The 21,916-nt window shown below is 43.0% G+C and overlaps 2 protein-coding genes across 5 annotated transcripts in view; both read right to left on the reverse strand.

Moving 5' to 3' along the window:
- Positions 1-4,492: 4,492 nt before the first annotated feature.
- On the reverse strand, positions 4,493-15,741 carry dglucy (D-glutamate cyclase). Of its 3 annotated transcripts, XM_029675737.2 has the most exons (12): positions 15,643-15,741; positions 14,849-14,962; positions 13,369-13,522; positions 12,322-12,520; positions 11,933-12,083; positions 11,715-11,837; positions 11,142-11,612; positions 10,933-11,032; positions 10,699-10,847; positions 10,450-10,569; positions 8,721-8,881; positions 4,493-6,192 (listed from the first exon to the last, which is right to left on the reverse strand). In XM_029675737.2, the coding sequence occupies exons 2-12, from the start codon at positions 14,952-14,954 to the stop codon at positions 6,043-6,045; spliced, it is 1,884 nt and encodes a 627-aa protein (XP_029531597.1). In that variant the 5' UTR covers positions 14,955-14,962; positions 15,643-15,741; the 3' UTR covers positions 4,493-6,042. The 3 variants fall into 3 exon arrangements, with proteins under 3 accessions (XP_029531597.1, XP_029531598.1, XP_064881827.1); XM_029675738.2 differs by lacking the exons at positions 14,849-14,962; positions 15,643-15,741 and adding an exon at positions 14,282-14,575; XM_065025755.1 differs by lacking the exons at positions 14,849-14,962; positions 15,643-15,741 and adding an exon at positions 14,389-14,573.
- A 1,065-nt stretch (positions 15,742-16,806) lies between these two features.
- The window catches only part of LOC115138650 (sodium/potassium/calcium exchanger 4-like), a 44,455-nt gene continuing 39,345 nt past the window's right edge, over positions 16,807-21,916 (reverse strand). The window contains exons 15-18 of one of the 2 annotated variants that reach the window (XM_029675740.2): positions 21,692-21,804; positions 21,527-21,592; positions 21,388-21,452; positions 16,807-20,910 (exon numbers count right to left, since the gene is read on the reverse strand). In XM_029675740.2, coding sequence (XP_029531600.1) covers positions 20,847-20,910; positions 21,388-21,452; positions 21,527-21,592; positions 21,692-21,804 — 308 coding nt within the window. In that variant the 3' untranslated portion in view covers positions 16,807-20,846. Of the gene's footprint in view, positions 21,453-21,526; positions 21,593-21,691; positions 21,805-21,916 lie in introns of both variants that reach the window. The other variant, XM_029675739.2, reaches the window with a different exon arrangement.

Below are 21,916 nucleotides of genomic sequence, written 5' to 3' on the forward strand. Positions count from 1 at the left end.
GAACAGAGCCCTGGGGGACGCCAGTGGTGAGAGCGCGTGGTGAGGAGACAGATTCTCGCCACGCCACCTGGTAGGAGCGACCTGTCAGGTAGGACGCAATCCAAGCGTGGGCCGCGCCGGAGATGCCCAACTCGGAGAGGGTGGAGAGGAGGATCTGATGGTTCACAGTATCGAAGGCAGCCGATAGGTCTAGAAGGATGAGAGCAGAGGAGAGAGAGTTAGCTTTAGCAGTGCGGAGGGCCTCCGTGATACAGAGAAGAGCAGTCTCAGTTGAATGACTAGTCTTGAAACCTGACTGATTTGGATCAAGAAGGTCATTCTGAGAGAGATAGCGGGAGAGCTGGCCAAGGACGGCACGTTCAAGAGTTTTGGAGAGAAAAGAAAGAAGGGATACTGGTCTGTAGTTGTTGACATCGGAGGGATCGGTAGGATGGTCAGTTTTACAAGGGTATGTTTGGCAGTATGAGTGAAGGATGCCTTGTTGCGATATAGGAAGCCGATTCTAGATTTAATTTTGGATTGGAGATGCTTAATGTGAGTCTGGAAGGAGAGTTTACAGTCTATCCAGACACCCAGGTATTTGTAGTTGTCCACGTATCCTAAGTCAGAGCCGTCCAGAGTAGTAATGCTGGACGGGCGAGCAGGTGCGGGCAGCGATCGATTGAAAAGCATGCGTTTAAGAGCAGTTGGAGGCCACGGAAGGAGAGTTGTATGGCATTAAAGCTCGTCTGGAGATTAGTTAACACAGTGTCCAAGGAGGGGCCTGAAGTATACAGAATGGTGTCGTCTGCGTAGAGGTGGATCAGAGAATCACCAGCAGCAAGAGCAACATCATTGATGTACACAGAAAAGAGAGTCGGCCCGAGAATTGAATCCTGTGGCACACCCATAGAGACTGTCAGAGGGCCAGACAACAGGCCCTCCGATTTGACCAATTTGTAAGTCGCTCTGGATAAGAGCGTCTGCTAAATGACTTAAATGTAATGTAAATGACACACTGAACTCTATCAGAGAAGTAGTTGGTAAACCAGACGAGGCAATCATTTGAGAAACCAAGGCTGTTGAGTCTGCCAATAAGAATGTTGTGATTAACAGTCGAAAGCCTTGGCCAGGTCGATGAATACGGCTGCACAGTAATGTCTCTTATCGATGGCGGTTATGATGTCGTTTAGAACCTTGAGCGTGGCTGAGGTGCACCCATGACCAGCTCTGAAACCAGATTGCATAGCGGAGAAGGTATGGTGGGATTCGAAATGGTCAGTGATCTGTTTTAACTTGGCTTTCGAAGACCTTAAAAAGACAGGGTAGGATGGATATAGGTATATAACAGTCTGGGTCTAGAGTGTCACCCCCTTTGAAGAGGGGGATGACCGCGGCAGCTTTCCAATCTTTGGGAATCTCAGACGATACGAAAGAGAGGTTGAACAGGCTAGTAATAGGGGTTGCAACAATTTTGGCAGATCATTTTAGAAAGAGAGGGTCCAGATTGTCTAGCCCGGCTGATTTGTAGGGGTCCAGATTTTTGCAGCTCTTTCAGAACATTGGCTATCTGGATTTGGGTAAAGGAGAAATGGTGGAGGGTGCCGGGCAGTTGACCGGGGTAGGGGTAGCCATGTGGAAAGCATGGCCAGCCGTAGAGAAATGCTTATTGAAATTCTCAATTATAGTGGATTTATCGGTGGTGACAGTGTTTCCTAGCCTCAGAGCAGTGGGCAGCTGGGAGGAGGTGCTCTTATTCTCCATGGACTTTACAGTGTCCCAGAACTTTTTTGAGTTAGTACTACAGGATGCAAATTTCTGTTTGAAAAAGCAAGCCTTAGCTTTTCTAACTGCCTGTGTATATTTGTTCCTAACTTCCCTGAAAAGTTGCATATCACGGGGGCTATTCGATGCTAATGCAGAACGCCACAGGAAGTTTTTGTGCTGGTCAAGGGCAGACAGGTCTGGCGTGAACCAAGGACTATATCTATTCCTAGTTATTGTAATGGTGAGAGGTTAGCATGTCGTGGGGGTATATTTATGCCTCTAACTTTCTCTCTAATCATTATTCATTCAGGTTTATCTGTAATCATGGTTGCATCCACATTAATGTTAAGTGTTAAGAATCCTATTCTATTCTTACAATAAAAGGGACTCCAAAAGGACAGATTATTCACCATTCATTTCTATTGGGCACAAAATAATCTGAAACACATTCAAAACAAACAGCAAATGCATCAAACAATCTTAACCTAGTAAAGATGTGCTATGAATATTGGACCAAATACATCACTTTTTACTACTTTAGTACAGATATGAGTGAATTTGTCGTCTGAAATGTGGCTACTATGTACAAAAGGTGCTGTAATTTCTAAACAGTTCACCTGAAAAAAATGCCTTCAAATTAAAGCTGACAGTCTGCTCTTTAACCTTCATAGTCATTGTATCCTTTAAAATCCAAAGTCCTGGAGTACAGAGCCAGAACAAGAACAAATGTGTCACTGTCAAAATCATTACATTGGTTAAGCGCCTTAACAGAAATTCATTCATTTTGAATGTTATGTTGTTTTTATGCATCTCTGAGTGATGTTCTATTGATTCCCGGGTCATTTCATGTTTTAATGTGTATCTGAACTATTGCCGTTCAAGCAGGCAGAAATACCGCCGGTATGAAAAGTTATGCATCATTTAAAAGTTCTATATCTTGAAAACTTGATTTCTGACAGGCACAATAATGACTATCAACAGTGGACCAATTAAACAAATACCAAAAGATATATTTGAAGTGGATTATTCCAGCGGAGTCCAGCTCAGTAGTACCCCAGAGGTCCTGACTTACTTGACTTCTTTGTGGAGCATAGGTCGATCACAATGTTCTCCACCGCATTCTCTTTCCCAGGGACCTTCGCTGCCTCTATTAAGGATGTCTTAGTTGGAACAGCCCCATGACGCTCCCATCCCCATGTCTTCCCAGGCTGTGTTCTGGCCACACAGCCTGAGTATTTCCAGGTTAAACGACCCACAGGAGGACCAGCACAGCTGACCTCTCTCACCTTTCACACTGCACAGATTTTCTGCTGCATTTTTCCCCTCCTTACATTGGTATTATTACTTTCTTAAGTACCAGTTCTTCCCAAAGCAGAAGGACATAGGAAAAGAGGCTTTTCAATGGTGAATGAGGCAGTTGTAAATCACCTAAGGATAGACTGGTTGTTCTCAGAATGATGATGAATTGGAACATGTAAGGCAAACAGAGATATTCAGAGCTCATAAATCAGGGGGTGAATAACTTCATACAGTAAGAGACTGTGTAACAATAGTGTTGACTCATATGTCGCTATCAGCCCAGGGTCTCTAATGTTAGCAAATATTGTATGTATATGTATGCATGTCACTTTAACCACACAATAAGAACATATTATATATCTGTTGAGTAATGTTCAAAGTCTATTTTTGTAGATATGTCTTAACCAATTCATGGGTTTAATGTTCTCTTGTTGAATTCTTGCTATTTGAAAGATTTGCTTTGTGGCCATGTGGCCTTGCTTGACGTTAGCAGTGACACACTGTATTCAGTGATGCAGGAAATGCATTCTTGTTGCGTAGGATAGTTGCTGTTACGTGACTTTTATTCTACTTCTGCTGAAGTTATGAACCCTTGCTGTTTTTCTTTTCATTTGGTCTTATTGGGAATGTTCTCAGCACATCTCTCATATTTACAACATCAATATTAAAATGCTGCCATAATGTGTCAGGATTCTTCTGTAGAGTTACGGTATCTTCCTCTGGGATTGTGTTCTCTGGAAGAGAGGGCTTTTCTGTATTTGTTTCTCCAAGATTTGATGCATTCATTTGCATCTGATATGTCTTAGGCATAAAACAAATTGTCTTGTGTGTTCTCATTTTTCACACTTTTGCCACCGTGTAGGAGTTTGAGGCAGATACAACTACAGCCATTCCTCTATCACGTCGACCATCTCTCTCACCTGTGAAGGAGTCGTCTCAGAAACACCCAGTTGGTTAACTTTGCCTTGGAATTAGATTCCAAATAGAACTACACACTCAAACACAACTAATGCATCAAACTCCAAACACACTTGAAGCAGAACCGTGCATACACACACACACGGCTCAGAGGGACTAGAGTTGAATTGACACTAATTGTCAGCGTCCTGTTTTTGTTGGGCTGAACCAGAGCTCCACAGATAAGTTAGTTCAGTTCTGCATTTTAACATTTATTTTATCAAGTAAGCAACTCATTAATTCCATCATTGAGTAATGCTAAACATTCTCAGGTGTAACCAGTCGCTAGCAAAGAAAAAGCCTTGGTTTGTTTATTAACCTAGCAACAGAAGCCTCCTTGGACGACACTAACTTTACTTTGGCTGAACCTAGAAGGAAAGGGCTTCATTTGGAAAGGTCAAACCTAATATCTTTGCTTTCGATTATATCCATGTTAGATAATAAAACCATAGATAAACAAACTGTGTGACATAAGGACTAGAAGCAAGAGTAGGAGCATAATGTTGGATTTAATTATTTGGCTGGAGAATTCAATGTCTTCAGTCTTTACAGGGTTGCCTGAAACCATACCATGTGTTTGTCAAACAGTGTTGACGGTAAGATGTGTGTGTGAAAGGTTGTTTTAGACAGATCTGTGAGTGACCTTGGCTGCGGAGGGAGGAAGTGAGGGAGAGAGAAGGTGGGATATTTAGGGAGGGTGGCCCCTAGCATGGCACACACTGGCACTGATAGTAGATGAAATCATGTTTCAGTGGAATCTCTGCGTCTAATTAGATAACAGCACTTTGATTACTTTTCAAATGAGTATTGCATGATTTAACAGTTTATGTAGTGTATTAAAATAATCACAAGTGACTATGATTTTGAATACAAATGTCATTACCACCATTAATATTAGTAAGACAGTGTGTGTTGAGTAACTTTAAACAATATCTCTGAAGAATTACAGAGGGTTTTTAGGACACAGGTTTCAGTGGTACTCTGCTCTTAGCAAGTGTTTTGCTCACCAACTCATAGCTAAGGAAGACAAACAGTTACCAAGCCAGTATTTCTGGTGTGTAAAACACACAGACCCCTCTGACTTTTATATGGAAGCTGGAGACAAAGTGTTAGTAGAATAGCACAGTTGGCAGTGTGCCACAAAGGCAGTCAACTGTCCCTGAGAGCAGTCTGCCTTCGGATCTGTCCGTGCGTGTCTGTCCATTGTGCGTGCGTGACTGACTGATTCTCTATTTGGTTATATTAATATGGTCCTACTAATCAACACAAGATGATTTTACTAACAAAAAAACAACACTTTACAACACAAGATATTTGAGAGATTGGGAATTGTGGTATTCAAGGTCTATATCACAAACTAAAAACAGTTTAAAAAAATATAGTTCTAATCTAGTGCCCTGTTTATAATAGAATTAAGATCACAAAGCTATACAATCAACTTGGTTTATGGCGTTGTCTGATATCAGGCTTTAGCTTGATAATATTATAGTAACATAATATATGACACTTTTATCCAAAGGAACTTAGTCATGCATACATACATTTTATGTATGGGTGGGCCCGAGAATCGAACCCCCTACCCTGGCAGTACAAGCGCCATGCTCTACCGACTGAGCTACAAAAGGATAAAGGTTTTTAATTTATGAAGTCCGGGAGCAATGAAATATACAGCTGCAGGTAATTCACAACTCCTCCAACTTCACACCTCATTTCTCAGTTTGATCCAAACATGACAGCCTCAAACCCAATGCATTTAGCAAGGCTGCCATGTACTGTAATATCGTGATCAGGTTCCATGCAATCAGATGATTAATGATGTGAGATAGTATAGGGTTTTGCAGTGTAGTAGCTTTTGGCTCGGGTGGTGCTTCCACCTGGTCACAGACCAAGGACCATCTCCAATCGTTGGGGGAGGTGGTGTGGTGGATAGGGAGGAGGAGGGGATGCAAATGACAGCAACGGCATGCTATTTTCACTACTCTGCGTGGGTTGGTGGTGTGTTCACTACTTTGCATAGGTGGTAGTTTGTAAGGTGTAGTTTCACTTTCTCTGTGAGGTGCGGTCCCTGAGCTTTATGATGAGGTCAGAGTGTGTGGGGTGAAAGGTCAGGCCGTCCACCTCCATGCCCAGGGTTCCTGTCTTTCCGCTGCGGACACCATGTTGCACCAGGATGGACAGCATCTCCTCCTCCTGTGGCATGGCAAACAGAGACCGATGACACATGTTTAAATATAGCAGACTGTTTCTCAAACTGGTCCTCTGGACCCCCATCAAGTCCACATATATGTTTAATTGCAACACTACCACACCTGATGTAACTAGTGAACTATTCAACAACAAAAAAATCTTAACTGACTTGCCTAGTTAAATAAAGGTTGAATAAATTTTAAAAATTGACACACAATACCCCAAAGACAAGGCAAAAACAGGTTATAGACATTTTTGCAAATGTATTTCAAATAAACTGATAAAACATTTACATAAGTATTCAGACCCTTTACTCAGTACTTTGTTGAAGCACATTTTGGCAGCGATTACAGCATTCTTTGGTATGACACTACAAGCTTGGTACACCTGTATTTGGGGAGTTTCTCCCATTCTTCTCTGCAGATTCTCTCAAGCTCTGTCAGGTTGGATGGTGAACGTCACTGCACAGCTATTTTCAGGTCTCTCCAGAGATGTTTGATCGGGTTCAAGTCTGGTCTCTGGCTGGGCCACTCAAGGACATTCAGAGACTTGTCCCGAAGCCATTCCTGCTTTGTCTTGGCTGTGTGCTTAGGGTCGTTGTCCTGTTGTTGTCAGGTGAACCTTTGCCCCAGTCTGAGGTCCTGAGAGCAAGATTTCATCAAAGATCTCTCTGTACTTTGCTCTGTTAATCTTTCCCTTGATCCTAGTCTCCCAGTCCCTGCCACTGAAAAACATTCCCACAGCATGATGCTGCCACCACACGCTTCACAGTAGGGATAGTATTGGCCAGGTGATGAGTGGTGCCTGGTTTCTTCCAGATGTGACGGTTAGCATTCAGGCCAAGGAGTTCAATCTTGGTTTCATCAGACCAGAGAATCTTGTTTCTCATGGTCTGAGAGTCCTTTAGGTGCCATTTGACAAACTCCAAGTGGGCTGTCATGTGCCTTTTACTGGAGGAGTGGCTTCCGTCTGGCCACTCTACCATAACGGCCTGATTGGTGGAGTGTTGCAGAGTTGTTCGTCCTTCTGTAAGGTTCTCCCAACTCCACAGTTGAACTCTAGAGCTCTGTCAGAGTAACCATTGGGTTCTTGGTCACCTCCCTGACCAAGGCCCTTCTCCAATTGCTCAGTTTGGCTGGGCGGCCAGCTCTAGGAAGAGTCTTGGCGTTTCCAAACTTCTTCCAGAATGATGGAGGCCACTGTGTTCTTGTGGACCTTCAAAGCTGCAGAAATGTTTTGGTACCTTTCCCCTGATCTGTGCCACGACACAATCCTGTGTCGGAGCTCTACAGACAATTCCTTTGACCTCATGTCTTGGTTTTTGCTCTGACATGCACTGTCAACTATGGGACCTTATATAGATAGGTGTGTTCCTTTCCACATGTCCAATCAATTGAATTTACCACAGATGGACTCCAATCAACTTGTAGAAACATCTCAAGGATGATCAATGGAAACAGAATGCACCGGAGCTCAATTTAAAGTCTTATAGCAAAGGGTCTGAATACTTACGTAAATAAGGTATGTTTTTTAAAATGTTTAATACATTTGCAAAACCAATCTAAAAACCTGTTTTCACTTTGTCATTATTGGGTATTGTGTGTAGATTGATTGAGATGTTTTATTTAATCAATGTTAGAATTAGACTGTAACGTAACAAAATGTGGAAAAAGTCAAGGGGTCTGAATTACAGTCCTAGTCTCACTGCAACCTGCTCATGCACTGTTTAACCATCACTTCGACGCTTCCCAAGTACTGTAATACAGATACTGTACTGTAAAGAATATTATGAGATGGCTTAAATGCTAGTTGTGAGTTAGTTGAGTTAAACATCTGTGTCAAGTGCTGTATACATCTCACAACACTGGGCATCTGTTCCTAAACCTATTGAAAATAAGCAGTGTTTTAAATTAAAAGGTTGGCTTGCAAAAGTATATGCTTTATCTATGGCTAGGGGCCAGCACAGATTGCCACATTTTGCTATAGATAGGGCATATACTTTTGAAAGCCAACCTTTTAATTTAAAACACTGCTTATTTTCAATAGGTTTAGGAACAGATGCCCAGCGTTGTGAGATGTATACAGATGTATAGGTTAATGACACATTGGCTTTGCTGGGGTTCTGAAGTGGTCTGGGAGTTCACCACGCATACAAAAATGTCCAGAATGTGGCGGCCCGGCCTTTCTCTAGGGACTCTATCTGCACCTCACTATAATGATCTCACTGTGACAGTGGAGGGCCTCTGCTCTGACCCCATGCCTACGATCTGCATGTAATGAAGCATAGATATACCTAGAGACATATAGACAGAATTAGTTTGGCCTAGAGCCGGGCCTGGACATTCCTACCTTGACTACATCCCTGGCCCAGTTCAACTGATGTAAAACGCTTTTGATACAGCGGTGGTGTAAAAAAAATTGTGCAGACAAACTCAACATTATCATTTGTATCACAACAGTTACGTTGCCCTTACGTTGTTGTCAAATGTATTGTTCTTAAGTTGTACAGTGTGATCTAGGAACTACCGTACCTTGGCTACAGAGGGCAGGCTAGCAGCCCAGGCCTGGTGCTGGTCCTGGGTAGGTGGGTGAGGCTGGCCCAGGCCTTTGTGGAGGTACCGCTGGTGGATGGGACAGAGACTGAGGATGTATAGAGCACAGGCCATGCCGTAGCCTCCCCAGTTAGACACTCCTACAACCCAGAGACAGGTAGAGACGAAGAACAGGATGAGATTCAAAACAGTTTTACAACTTCCATTTTTCTCAGTCTCCCTCATACACCCTCTTAATGATGCTGTCTCATGATCTAATGAGATTTTTTTAATGATAAACACAAATGGTTATACACTGGGCGCAGATGTCAGTTCAACGTCTAGTTTTTCATTTACATTTGGTGATTTCAACGTGAAATCAACAAACAATTTCATGTCATTGGATTATTGTTAAAAGTTGGGTGAAAAAAAAATACTAAATGCCCTTACGTTGTTGACTTTCTACAAATCCAAGCACTTTTTCACATTGATTCAACACCACATTTATTTAACCCTTATTTTACCAGGTAAGTTGACTGAGAACACGTTCTCATTTATAGCAACAACCTGGGGAATAGTTACAGGGGAGAGGAGAGGGATGAATGAGCCAATTGTAAGTGGGGATGATTAGGTGGCCAAGAAGGTCAGATTGGGAATTTAGCCAGGACACCGGGGTTAACAACCCTATTCTTACAATAAGTACCATGGGATCTTTATTGACCAGAGAGTCAGGACACCCGTTTAACATCACATCCTAAAGACGGCACCCTACACAGGGCAATGTCCCCATTCACTGTCCTGAGGCATTGGCAATTTTTTTAGACCCTCCAACACCACTTCCAGCAGCATCTGGTCTCCCATCCAGGGACTGACCAGGACCAACCCTGCTTAGCTTCAGAAGGGTGGTATGCTGCTGGCACGGATGTTGAAACAATGTTGATTCAATCAGTTTTTGCCCAGTGGGTTGTCTCTCTTGTCTGCGAGTGTAAACTTCTCAACATAATAAGTTGAGCACTATATCAAGTTTAAGTATTGTGTGTGTAAAGTATTCATTGGAAATCTTACTCACCGAATGCTGTGTCAATACTCTATTGTTGTGTGTGTGTATTCTGAGGTGAACCGGACACTTTTTCTTCTCCTCTGGTCAGCTGAAGCAAGAAACTACTTCTGCTCTGACCGATGATTCATGGTGAGAGGATGTTGAGGTGAGAGCGTCTGACTGTTTCAGTGTGTGTGTGTGTGTGTGTGTGTGTGTATTCTGAGGTGAACCGGACAGTTTCTCTTCTCCTCTGGTCAGCTGACGCAAGAAACTACTTCTGCTCTGACCTCTGATTCATGGTGAGAGGATGTTGGTGAGAGCGTGTCTGACTGTTTCAGTGAGCATGTCTGTGGTGGTGACACTGTCCTGCAGTAGCACACAGCCTGACTATATGGAATGCAGTTCATAATACACAACCCTTGATCAAACCTGAGACAACCATCCTTCTGCCTGCAGTTATATCCCTTGGCCTGCAGAAGGCACTGGAGAATGAGCTCCAATCTGCTCATTGTAAATCTAAACGCAGTATCTAATAATATAATCAGGGTAGGAGAGTAACAAATTACATTTAGAGAGTAACATACCCAACCCTTAATATAATATAGTAAATAATCCTGTAAGGATGGTCGCTAAAGGCGATTTGAAACGTAAATAAATAAAGTCGAAATTAATACATAATTAATTCCCAACCTGCAGTGATGGCAAAGTCAGCAGCCACGTCACAGGCTATCAGGCTCCCATTGGGCATGTGTTCTCTCACTGCCTCCTTCACCTTGCCCATGCCCAGCTCGTTCCCGCCATCTCCTATCCCTATTTACACACACACACACACTTAAGTCTGTATTGAGACATGCATATTATTCTACAGATCTGTGTGCATAGCGGGTGGACCTTTCAGTAGCCTAGCTGAATACCAAACTCCATAGTATCTGTACCAACCTGTGGTGCTGATGCCAGGGATGGTGCTGGCTGTGGTGAATAGATCATCTATAGGGTCCACCAGGTGTTTGATGTTCACTCCTCTCATATTGTAGTAGTTCCCATCAGATGCTCTGCCACTGCGCTCTATTGCCACCAAGTGGTCAAACCTGAGCATAACAGACAAAATACTAAATTGACCCACCTGAATAGGATGGAGTGAAAGGTGTGCGTGTTGAAAGCTGAGGTCATCACCTGGGCTTTTTATGGTCTCCGTTATGACACAGGAAGTACAATGCTGAGTCTGGGCTGTTGCCTTGGTAACTGAGCAGTGGTACGGCTGTCTTTATCACACCTAGAAACACAAACAGGTTAGAGGTCAGCCAAACATATGGAGCTAAACTGACAGAATTCTGTATAGAGTCAGGGCTAGGGCACACGTACACATATGCCAAATCATGTACCTTTCTTCACAGCATCCTCCATAATCCTCTGATTCATCTCCAGGGCACGGTGATCCGTCACTATAGCAACCTCCTTCTGGAGGGCCTGGAGGGTGGCTGCTATGGCGATGGCCCCGGGGGGCCCGTCTGTCTCCTCAGGGGGGTTGTGTGTGTAGTGGGTGGGGAACCCCGTAGTGATGAGCACAGATGAGGAGTGGGAGAGGGACAGGCAAGACCTCAGCAACTCATCCTGGACAAACAATGCACGGATACCTCTCTCCCCTGGGTCCTCGCCAATGATCTTCTCCAGGTCGCGTATGCTCTGGACTACAGCCTTGGATGCCACACTGAAGTGCAAAGGCTGCTGGGAGATGGAGAAAGTCAGAGGGCATTGGTCAGGCTCAGGGGTGGATGTGGACGCAAAGACGGATGAGTCCTGCCGATCAGTGAGGAACATGCAGCCTGGAGAGTGGGTGAATGCCAGTGGGGGCTCTGAGGAGGAAGAAGAATACTTTGTCAATGGGAAACCAACACCATATGTGTCTTGTTAGCCAGTTGTGCAGTAAGAAATATTACAACCAGACAGCCACTCACTGCAACTCTGGACAGCCTCCACACCAGTGACCCCACAGGCCCAGAACACAGGTACATCTCCTGGGCCAAGGGCCACCGGGTCCCCATACTCCGGCCTGGATACGTCCTGGATCCCCAGCACAGCTGTGATGAGATGTTGCAGACTCAGACAGGATGTAAATTGCTAGAAAAGGCCTTTTGGTTTTCTACAAACAAAGGACTCATCTGCAGTTGTGTACCTGGGTCCCCGATGTGGATGGGTCCTCCATGGGCCAGAGGGGTCAAGTGAGTGATCTGGGCCACAAGGTCCAGCTTCTCCTCAGGTACCGGTCTCATAGTCACCACCATAGGGCACTGGAACTGACCCACTCCTCTACACTGGAGAGATGTCTGCAGAGGGGACAGTGTATTAAAAAACAGGCCTAAATGATGTGCTTTACTCATTGTGTATATTGTATGTCTTGTCTCTTGAACTACGCATATGTTTGTCTCCAAATCAGAAATATAGTAATTACGAGCCTGTGAAAAAGAATGTCCTTCTTGGTGGAAAATCACTATATTCTGTTTTATTGGCACAGTGAGTCGCTCCAGATTTCTACCTGGCAGAAACCCTCCTTCCCAGTCTCACCCTGAACATGCTGACATTACAGTTCTGCTCCACATTTCGGACAGGGACCCCAGCCTTCCGCAGTGTCCTCTCAAAGCTGAAGCTACAGCCCAGGTAGAAGCTGACCATGTCCTGGAGCTGACCGCTGTAGGACATCAGGCTGGACACTCTGGATACCAGCAGGCCATCCTTAAACACACAGTACTGGGGACAGTCCACTCTGTGGAAAAGTAGATGTATAGAAATGCTTTTGATATTGTACTACTGATTGTTTTTGTTCTATCATTGTAAAGCAACTTTGGGTCCTTGACAGACAGACACAGAGAGACAGACAGGCAAACAGACAGACAGATGCAGCAAGAGAGCTAGGAATAGACTGGAGAAGCTGTTTGAATGCTATTTATTGTTGATCAAACAGAACTCGCATTGTCTAGTGAATAGGAAGTGGAAACTCAGTGGAAAATACTCTGGCACGGTTCCCTTTCCTGAGAACATGGACTAGAGCCTACATTCACACAACGCAGCCTGTTTTTATTGAATGTCTCTGCACACACAGACAACAACACTAGCTTTACTGCAGTGTGAAAGGTTGGAAAACAATGGGGGAAGATGAATGGGTAAATGTCTCAGTTATAAAATGTGCCCTAAACGCAGGGTCATGTCCTGGAAATAATTACATGAATACAAGACAGAGATTATCCTCAAGCGTTAAATCTACATGGCCACTCAGAGTAGACTTTGCCCGGCCTGAACTGCTATATTCTGAACAGACATCTTCTCTGCACATAACATAACCTCACATGGGTAGTCAAGGGATTGCTTCAAGACATAAAAATTACCATCAAAGTCACAACTCTCTAGAGTTAGCATCACATGAATGCCTCCCTAGATTCAAGAATACCCCCCATAACAACATTAAATATAACCAATTCAAGATAGTGCAGTCTCTGTAGGCTTATTGTGTGATGTGTTTGTTGGTATCATGTATTATGTAGTGTCCATGTTATTTGGTTGCATTTGTATTGTGATGGTTGTCGGATTTTGTGTTAGGGGTGTTTCAGTCAGTACCTGATGTCTGCGTTTGCAGCAAGAGGTGGACAGCCCCACTCCCCAGGCTGACTCCTGTACAGCAGGGGCAGGGGGCTGGGGTTGGCATGGCAGAATGCCTCGAAGTCATCTGCTAGGCTCTTATGGAGGATCACCACATTAGCCTGCTGGTAGCCTGTCAATCAGATGTTGATGATGAAAAGGAATATTGAGTCAGATTGTACACTGAATTGTAATGCATTGTTTGATTCATTGTCCGTGCTTCTACACCTGCATTGCTTGCTGTTTGGGGTTTTAGGCTGGGTTTCTGTACAGCACTTTGAGATATCAGCTGATGTACGAAGGGCTATATAAATACATTTGATTTGATTTGATTCAGATGTGTGCCTCTCTATAAAGACTGGGGGAGAGAAAGTGAGGAAGTTAAATATTTGAGCTTGTTCAGTGCATGAGGTTGCATTCAATATTTAACCATTACATCAAAGATTTTAACTGACAGTAGTCACACAAAATGTACTGCACTGTAGGTCTATAGAACAATATGTTACTTTCTTATTCTTTGTTGCCATCCTAAATGTAACAGTCACTCTGACGATACAGCTGGTTCATTTTTCAAGCAGTATTGTTGTGATATTTAAGCAATAAGGCACAAGGGTGTGTGGTATGGCCAATTTACCACGGCTAAGGGCTGTTCTTAAATGTGACGCAACGCAGAGTGCCTGGATACAGCCCTTAGCCGTGGTATATTAGCCATATACCACAAACTCCCGATATGCCTAATTTCTATTATAAACTGGTTACCAACGTACTTAGAGAAGTAAAAATAAATGTTTTGTCATACCGTGGTATACTGTCTGATATACCACGGCTGTCAGCCAATCTGCATTCAGGGCTCGAACCACCCAGTTTAAAATATGCTATATGTCATACCTACCTGCAGCAAGTCCAGAAGTGTTCTCTATGCCATGGTTTTTCTTACGGATCAGAGTCCTTAGCGCACTAGAGCTCATAACAGACTGACACTTAGACATCTCTACTGACCTGGCTCAGCTACTGTTGCCTCTCACCTCACTGCTGTCTACTAGAGGGTGCGCTATATTGGTTATTTTGTCAATGGGTGTCAGATGTAGGCTAATCTCATTGACCAAACGCCTCCTCCAAATGCTTAGCCTTAGAATTGACGAGGTTTGATATCAGGCTACTGTAGTGACACTGGCCAGACAGATTTATATACTGAGTCAATGTGATACTTCAAGTCTGGCAAGCGAGAGATACTACTGTAGCTGGAATTAGGTAATGGGTTACATATTCACATACAGCTAGGTGATGGAATCAACTTCCTAAACTAATGATTGACCTGGGTCCTCAAAATAGAAAACTGACATTTGCTGAAAAAATACATGTCTATTGTCTGGTTTTCTATTGCTTGGATTAGATCGATTCTGGTGATCAACATATTAAACTCGATGAAAGTGGAAGTGGTGTTACTTGGATGTCTTACCTGAGCACGGTCTAGTGGTGGTGGCCTTTACACACACTAGTCTTTGCACTGGATACCGTTGAATTGAGTTGGCGAGTGACCTTATACCTTGCCACGCCTGAAACATGCTCAAACCTGAAATGAGAGGTAGGCAAAAAGCACACAGGCCTATTCAAAATGCATCTAAAATACTTTCTTTGGGGGTAATCAATCATTTCAAAACTGTGACATCCGAGTGGCTAGCTAATGCTATTCAAATTTGGCTGAAAAGTGTTGTAATAATTATACAAAGAGGTTTGACTTTATTATGTAAGTGCAAAGTGGGAGGCATACGCATGCGTCCTCTTTAACATGATACATGTATAACCTATGCATACCATAAAATGTATGTTTACGAATAATGGTAGCACAAGATAAGAAAACATATATAAGCTTCTTCTCAATTTTTCACTGTGCATGGTGAAAGGAAGTGGAAAGAGCAAAGCAAACTATTTCTGATATAAACCGCTCTGAATGCATGGTATGAATGTTTTTAGTAGTAGCTAATGAATATTCCCATAAGCGAATTTGGAAGAAAAAATAATAATAATCTTGCAAATGTCAATATATCCGCTCAGTCCGTGCACTTCGTTTCCACTAGATAGCACAGCCACAAAGTCAAATCGTAAAGATTCCGAAAATAAACAAAACATATTTTGGGGTATTAATTTAAGGTTATGGTAAGGCATAAGGTTAGCAGTGTCGTTAGGTTTAAAATCACATTTTAAGAAGAGAAAGTGTAGAAATAGGCGGGGTATATGGCTGCGACTACTGACCTTGGGTGTTTTCATGTTTGGGTTTTCTTCTCGCGAGAATCTAGGCAATACTGGATCCGAAATCTCACGGTGTACTCAATTCCATAACAAAACTGAAGAGTGAGTAATAGATCTGTAATTTTCATTGAAAGCAAGTTTAAGAAGCGGTAGATCAGTTCAATGTGCGTCTTTTATATGCTTCCCTTCTTAAGTTTACTTATTTAGTCTTTTACTTTTGGTTTTGTGCACCAGCTTCAAATGGCTAAAAACACGTTATTTTTCGTTATGTAAAATATATTTGGATATTACAATGACTCTACACTCTACTTGCTTGTTTTGCCACATAAACTGAAATTAGGCGAACTATTAGAATTTTAGCAAACAGGAAATGGCAGAGCAATTAATGCATAGTGCATTTTAAACGTATTCCTTCCATCATCCATAAGATATACTAAACAAAAATATAAATGCAACGATTTTACTGAGTTACAGTTCATGTAAGGAAACCAGTCAATTGAAATAAATTCATTAGGCCCTAATGTATGGATTTCACATGACTGGGAAGGTGCGCAGCAATGGATGGACCTGGAAGGGCATAGGCCCACCCAGCTGGGAGCCAGGCCCAGCCAGTCAGAATGAGCGTTTCCCCACAAAAGTACTTTATTACAGACAGAAATACTCCTCGGTTTCATCAGCTGTCCAGGTGCCTGGTCTCAGACGAAGCCAGAGGTCCTGGGCTGGTGTGGTTGGACGTACAGCCTCATTTTTGAAAACGACGTTGGAGGTCGGGTTATGGTAGAGAATGAACATTCAAATCTCTGGCAACAGCTCTGGTGGACATTCCCTGCAGTCAGCATGCCAATTGCATGCTCACTCAACTTGAGACATCTGTGGCAAGGTGCACCTGTGTAATGATCATGCTATTTAATCAGCTTCTTGATATGCCACACCTATCAGGTGGATGGATTATCTTGGCAAAGGAGAAGTGCTCACTAACAGGGATGGAAAAACATGTGTGCACAGAATTTGAGAGAAATAAGCATTTTGTGTGTATGGAACATTTCTGGGATCTTTTATTTCAGCAAATGAAACATGGGACCAACACTTTACATGTTGCATTTATATTTTGGTTCAGTATAAGTACACATTGTAGGATCAAAGAAAGCCATTTTAAAGACAACAGTAGGCATTTATCAACATTATTATTTAATGTGTCACCCAGCTCATCCATCTCGTAGATAATCATGATTCATTTAACAATATACATAAATATTTTGAAATCCTTTGATGATTATTGCTTTACAGTAAAATGCATTGGTTGGATACATCCATTTATAGCAAGACAAATACATTCAAGTTCAACACCAATGTTTTAAATTTAAGTTGTTTTTGTAATAACTCTATAGCCTACCTTTTATCAATTTTGATGAATTACCTTACGACCCTTCACTCACAGTGAGCCAGGGAACATTCACTTAAGAGTCTCTCACAATTGTGTGTATAACAACAGAGCCAAAGTAGGTGTGTGTGTGCGTGTTGTGTTCATGCATGCCATACAGTGCAGTCAAGTTTAATGGTGACTTCCTCTCAAAGTTTCTCTTTGACAAAGGTATTCACCAACAGAAGTGGGTATTTAGTGAGATATTGTACTCCCTATAGAGCTATGATAAACATCAGTGTATTGTTTGTTTACTGACAACATGGATATGACCCTACAGGAGACCCCCACCTGGTGACAAATTATTTACACTTAGATCTGCTCATCCATTCATTTGAAAATGTTATTGTTACGATTACAAAAAATGCACATATCCCTTAATTCATATGTGATAACAACTAAAACCCATGGCACAAAATTATATTATTTTCATGACATGAGTAGAATGCTTTAGGGATGGAATAAATCAAGTGAGATTTGAAAACATATAGCCACTTTTCCAAGACCAATTTTCAAAATGTTTTTTTTTGTTTCTTGGAGTTAAGAGTTGCACACAAAAAATACAGGAGTAGAGGCTTCTATCCCGGTTACAATAAGAATATACAGTACAGAATAAAACACAAGACATCAATGAGACTGTAAGAGGATGGCCAAATATCCAGGGCACAGGCAGGGCACCATTGTCTTATACCACCTGCCTTTAACACACCAGGGTTGTGTTCATTAGGCACCACATTTAAGAAATGGACTGAAACATGGAGGGGACTATCTGTTCTTGTCCAATAAGAAATTAATCTTTTAGTTTCTATTGCAAAATGTTTTCCATTGCGTGCTGTAATGAACATGACCCAGACCAGTACTAGAGCCTGCCCTTTGTTTGTTTGTTTATTTACCATGCACCTAAGGTGTAGGTGACATCATAACTCAGACCATAATAAACAGACCGTAGCAACATTCATCTGGCTTTCGTTCAACACTGACATTACCCTCCTGTCAGATCAGATCATCACTTAACATTTAACAATGCACCAGCTACTACCACTGAGACAAGAACATGTATTTTGTGTGTGTTTATGAGATTGCCTGTGTGAGCGTGTGTGTGTGAGCATGGGAGTAAACATTTGAAAAGTTTGTGTATATGTACTTTGGGAATGGGGAGTAAACATTTGACAAGTGTGTGTGTGTGTGTGTTTTGTGCATGCATAAATGTGTGTGCATAAGTTCATGTACTTGTATAGTATAAATGCTTTCAGCAGCTTCAATAAATAAAAAAATTCTCAAATGCATAATATACTGTACCACCCTTAACTGGTCCTCTTTTAATTGAGATTGCATACATGTGTTTATATAATACACTCAGTGGCTAGTTTATTAGTTATTCCCATCTAGTACTGGGTCGGACAACCTTTGCCTCCAGAACAGCCTCAATTCTTTAGGGGATGGAAACATTGCTCAATTGGTATCAAGGGACCTAACGTGTGACAGGAAAACATTCCCCACACCATTACACCACCTCCACCAGCCTGTACCGCTGACACCAGGCAGGCTGAGTCCATGGACTCATGCTTCTTATATCCAATCCTGACTCTGCCAACAGAATGATGCAACAGGAACCGGGATTTGTCAGACCAGGTGATGTTTTTCCACTCCTCAGTTGTCCAGTGTTGGTGATCGCGTGCCCACTGGAGCCACTTCTTGTTTTTAGCTGATAAGAGTAGAACCCAGTGAGGTCGTCTCTGCAATAGCCCATCCGTGACAAGGACCAAAGAGTTGTGTGATTCGAGATGCCGTTCTGCACACCACTGTTGAACTGCGCCTTTATTTGCCTGTTTGTGGCCCACCTGTTAGCTTGCACCATTCTTGCCATTCTCCTTCAACTTCTCATCAACGAGCTGTTTTTGCCCACAGGACTGATGCTGACTGGATCTTTTTTGTTTGTCACACCATTCTCGGTAAACACTAGACTGTCGTGTGTGAAAAGCCCAGGAGGCTGGTCGTTTCTGAGATACCAGAACCGGTGCACTTGACACCGACAATCGAACCATGCTCAAAGTCGCTTAGGTCACTAGTTATGACCATTTTAACGTTCAATCGAACAGTAACTGAATGCCCCGATGCCTGTCTGCCTGTTTTATATAGCAAGCCATGGCCAAGTGACTCACTGTGCGTAGGAGCTAACCATTGGTGTACCTAATAAACTAGCCACTGAGTGTATATACCACACACTCCATCCAACGTCTGCCTTTTAACACAGACAACAGTGACAGAACCTTTCAACACTGAAACACCCAGTCATGACTGACACTGACACAGATGCCACCCTCTGCTCCCATAGTAACCCCTGAACTGGGTTGTGTTCATTAGGTACCAAACAGAAGAAAACGGACTGAAACAATAAGAAACACTTTTTCGGTTTAAGGTGTTTTCCATTGTGTGCCCTGATGAACACGACCCTTAACAAGGTCAGTCAGATGGGCGGAGGGCAACTCAACTCGTAGCTGCCAATATTTGGAGGTTGACGGACGGACAGGGTAGTGATCCCATCACGCTAAGCTTCTGCTCCGCAGGAGAAGTAAATAAATGTCCCATTGTGCATTTAGAGAAGACAAAATCACAATGAGAGAGAGCCAGGAGGAGAAAAAGAAGTGAGGAGGAGGAAGAGAAGTACTTGGAGCAGGGTAGGGGAAAGACAGAAGCAGTTTAAAATATCTACACAGGAACTGCATCCCACTTGCCCCTCCTTGCCCGACTGGCAGAATTAAGGTAGCACTGGGTTCACACCGAGAGAACCTCAGCTTGTGCATGACAGGTCGTATTTACATATAAACAAACACACAACACAAAGAAGTGTACCATTGTGAAGCACAGATCCCTATCATCAGCAGCAGCTCTTCAGCTCGCCGAGACGGACAGGCTGGAGCACAGGGAGGCGAGGAAACTGAATGTGTCTGTATTGTATCTGATGGATCGGGCCTCAGACAGAAGAACACAAGCTGAAGGAGCTGAAGATATCAAACACACAATTAAGCAATCAAAACAAATCAACATGAACAGCAATCAACACGCCAAAATAAATCCATGCTTTTCCTCAGCCAAAGCGGCTGGGCCCAAGTCCTGTTCTCTCGGTACACTTGAGCTTTGTGTTAAATCAGCATCCACCAAGCACCAATGGGGCATAGTCTTCCAATATGTGTTCTCCTCTCCACAGTGGTGCTGAATACTAATAGAGGAGACTCTCCTCCCTTCCTTGCAATGTCTCACCTACTTTCACTCACACTCAAACACAGGAAATGGCGTATCAATGTCTTGGTCAGCAGTTTCTTGCAGTTGGAGTGTCCAGAAACAGAAGAATGACAGGTTCTCCCCTGGACTCCCCTCTTCCTGCCAGCGAAAGAGAGGATTTGGCACATGCTGCCTCCCCCTCTCTCTCCTTATTGAACCACAACAATGAAGTGCAACACTGAAAAATATAATATATTATGTCATATATATACTCTACTTCTTTTCACGCGCAACATCTAAAGTGCAGTATGTTCATGAAATGTATGTTTTGTTTTACTTCCAAAGGAAGAAGATAATAGAATAAATCAAAATGGCAATAAATGAAGAATTCATAAATGCTTGGGTCCTTTTCTTTAGTAGGGATGGAGGGATGGAGGGATGGAGGCCGGTGAGCTGCCTGACCCCAAAAATATTTCTGAGACCGGATGAGATACAAACAGAGGAGGATGGAAGCATAGGAAGTGTAATGGTGGTCCCGGGTTATGTTGTGAAGACTAGGAGGGTTTCAGCTAGATGGGTTCTGTGTAGAGGTGAGCTGTGTATCTCTCCTTTGGACGGTGAGTTGGGTTCTGGAGGGAAAGACAAAAGAGTAGCCTTCGGTTCCTCTGGGTTAGTAAGGAGAATCCATACGGTTCTGTTGATATCTCCTCTTCTCATTGACAGCAGAAAAACATGTAGAGCGAGTGTTTGGGGAACTGAAGATATTGTGAATGAATGTATGTATCTAGGGATCTCTATATTATTGATAGATAGTGAAGGAATGGAAAAGGGATATAGCAAGGGCAGACATTTACATCTGGAATGAAAAAGGGGTGTTAAAAGGAGTGTATGTCTGTGTGTGTGAGGGGGGGGGATTTCAGGATAGAAATGATTGAGTAGTGAGTGGCCAAGTTTAGATTCAGAGGGCTATGTGAGTCTATAATTCATCAGGGACACCTGTCTGGTGGTGTAGGCCGTCCTACAGCTGCTCCAGACACATTGGCAGATTGACGAAGGTGAACACGTTGTATTCGATCATGATGGAGAAACACAGGAAAATGACGTACATCACCAGCACGTACACACCCAGCTTCAGGTCCAACTTCCAATGATTCACATGGATCCCCAGAACCTGCAAGACACAGAGGGACAGACTGTTAGAGAGAGAGAGCGAAGAGAGCGAGAGAGACGTCTCCTTTAACTCACTGTCAGAAACACAGAGCCCAGAAGAAGCACCACAGAGTAGACCAGCCCTCTGCTATTGATCATCACCTAGAGAGAGAAATAAATAATTTTAGATCAAGAGGCATGAAGTATTGATAAGCAGTAGTAACATAGGCCCATTGAAGGGAAAAGACAAAGTTTGTTTACCTCAGAACCATAGTCCACAGCCATGGTCTGTATCGCCCAGGGGAGCCCCAGTCCCACCAAGATATCAAAGACATTACTACCAATGGTGTTGGAAACTGCCATATCCCCAAGACCTAGAGAGGGATAGACATAAAGATATGGAAAATTCTGTACAGGCTATACAGTATACTGTACACTGGTACAATTTTTTTTAAAGATTTTGAAGAGATACAGAGATAAGGAAAA

The sequence above is a fragment of the Oncorhynchus nerka genome, linkage group LG12, assembly GCF_034236695.1.
Source record: "Oncorhynchus nerka isolate Pitt River linkage group LG12, Oner_Uvic_2.0, whole genome shotgun sequence".
NCBI lineage: Eukaryota > Metazoa > Chordata > Actinopteri > Salmoniformes > Salmonidae > Oncorhynchus > Oncorhynchus nerka.

Bases quoted from the DNA above. Each gene is read 5' to 3' on its own strand.
- dglucy (XM_029675737.2), bottom strand. From the start codon at position 14,954: ATGTTTCAGGCGTGGCAAGGTATAAGGTCACTCGCCAACTCAATTCAA. The intron at 11,613-11,714 runs GTGAGTGGCTGT...CTTCCTCCTCAG, and splicing joins GGAGGCTGTCCAGAGTTGCA to AGCCCCCACTGGCATTCACC. The intron at 8,882-10,449 runs GTTGGGAATTAA...TCTGGGTTGTAG, and splicing joins TGACTTTGCCATCACTGCAG to GAGTGTCTAACTGGGGAGGC.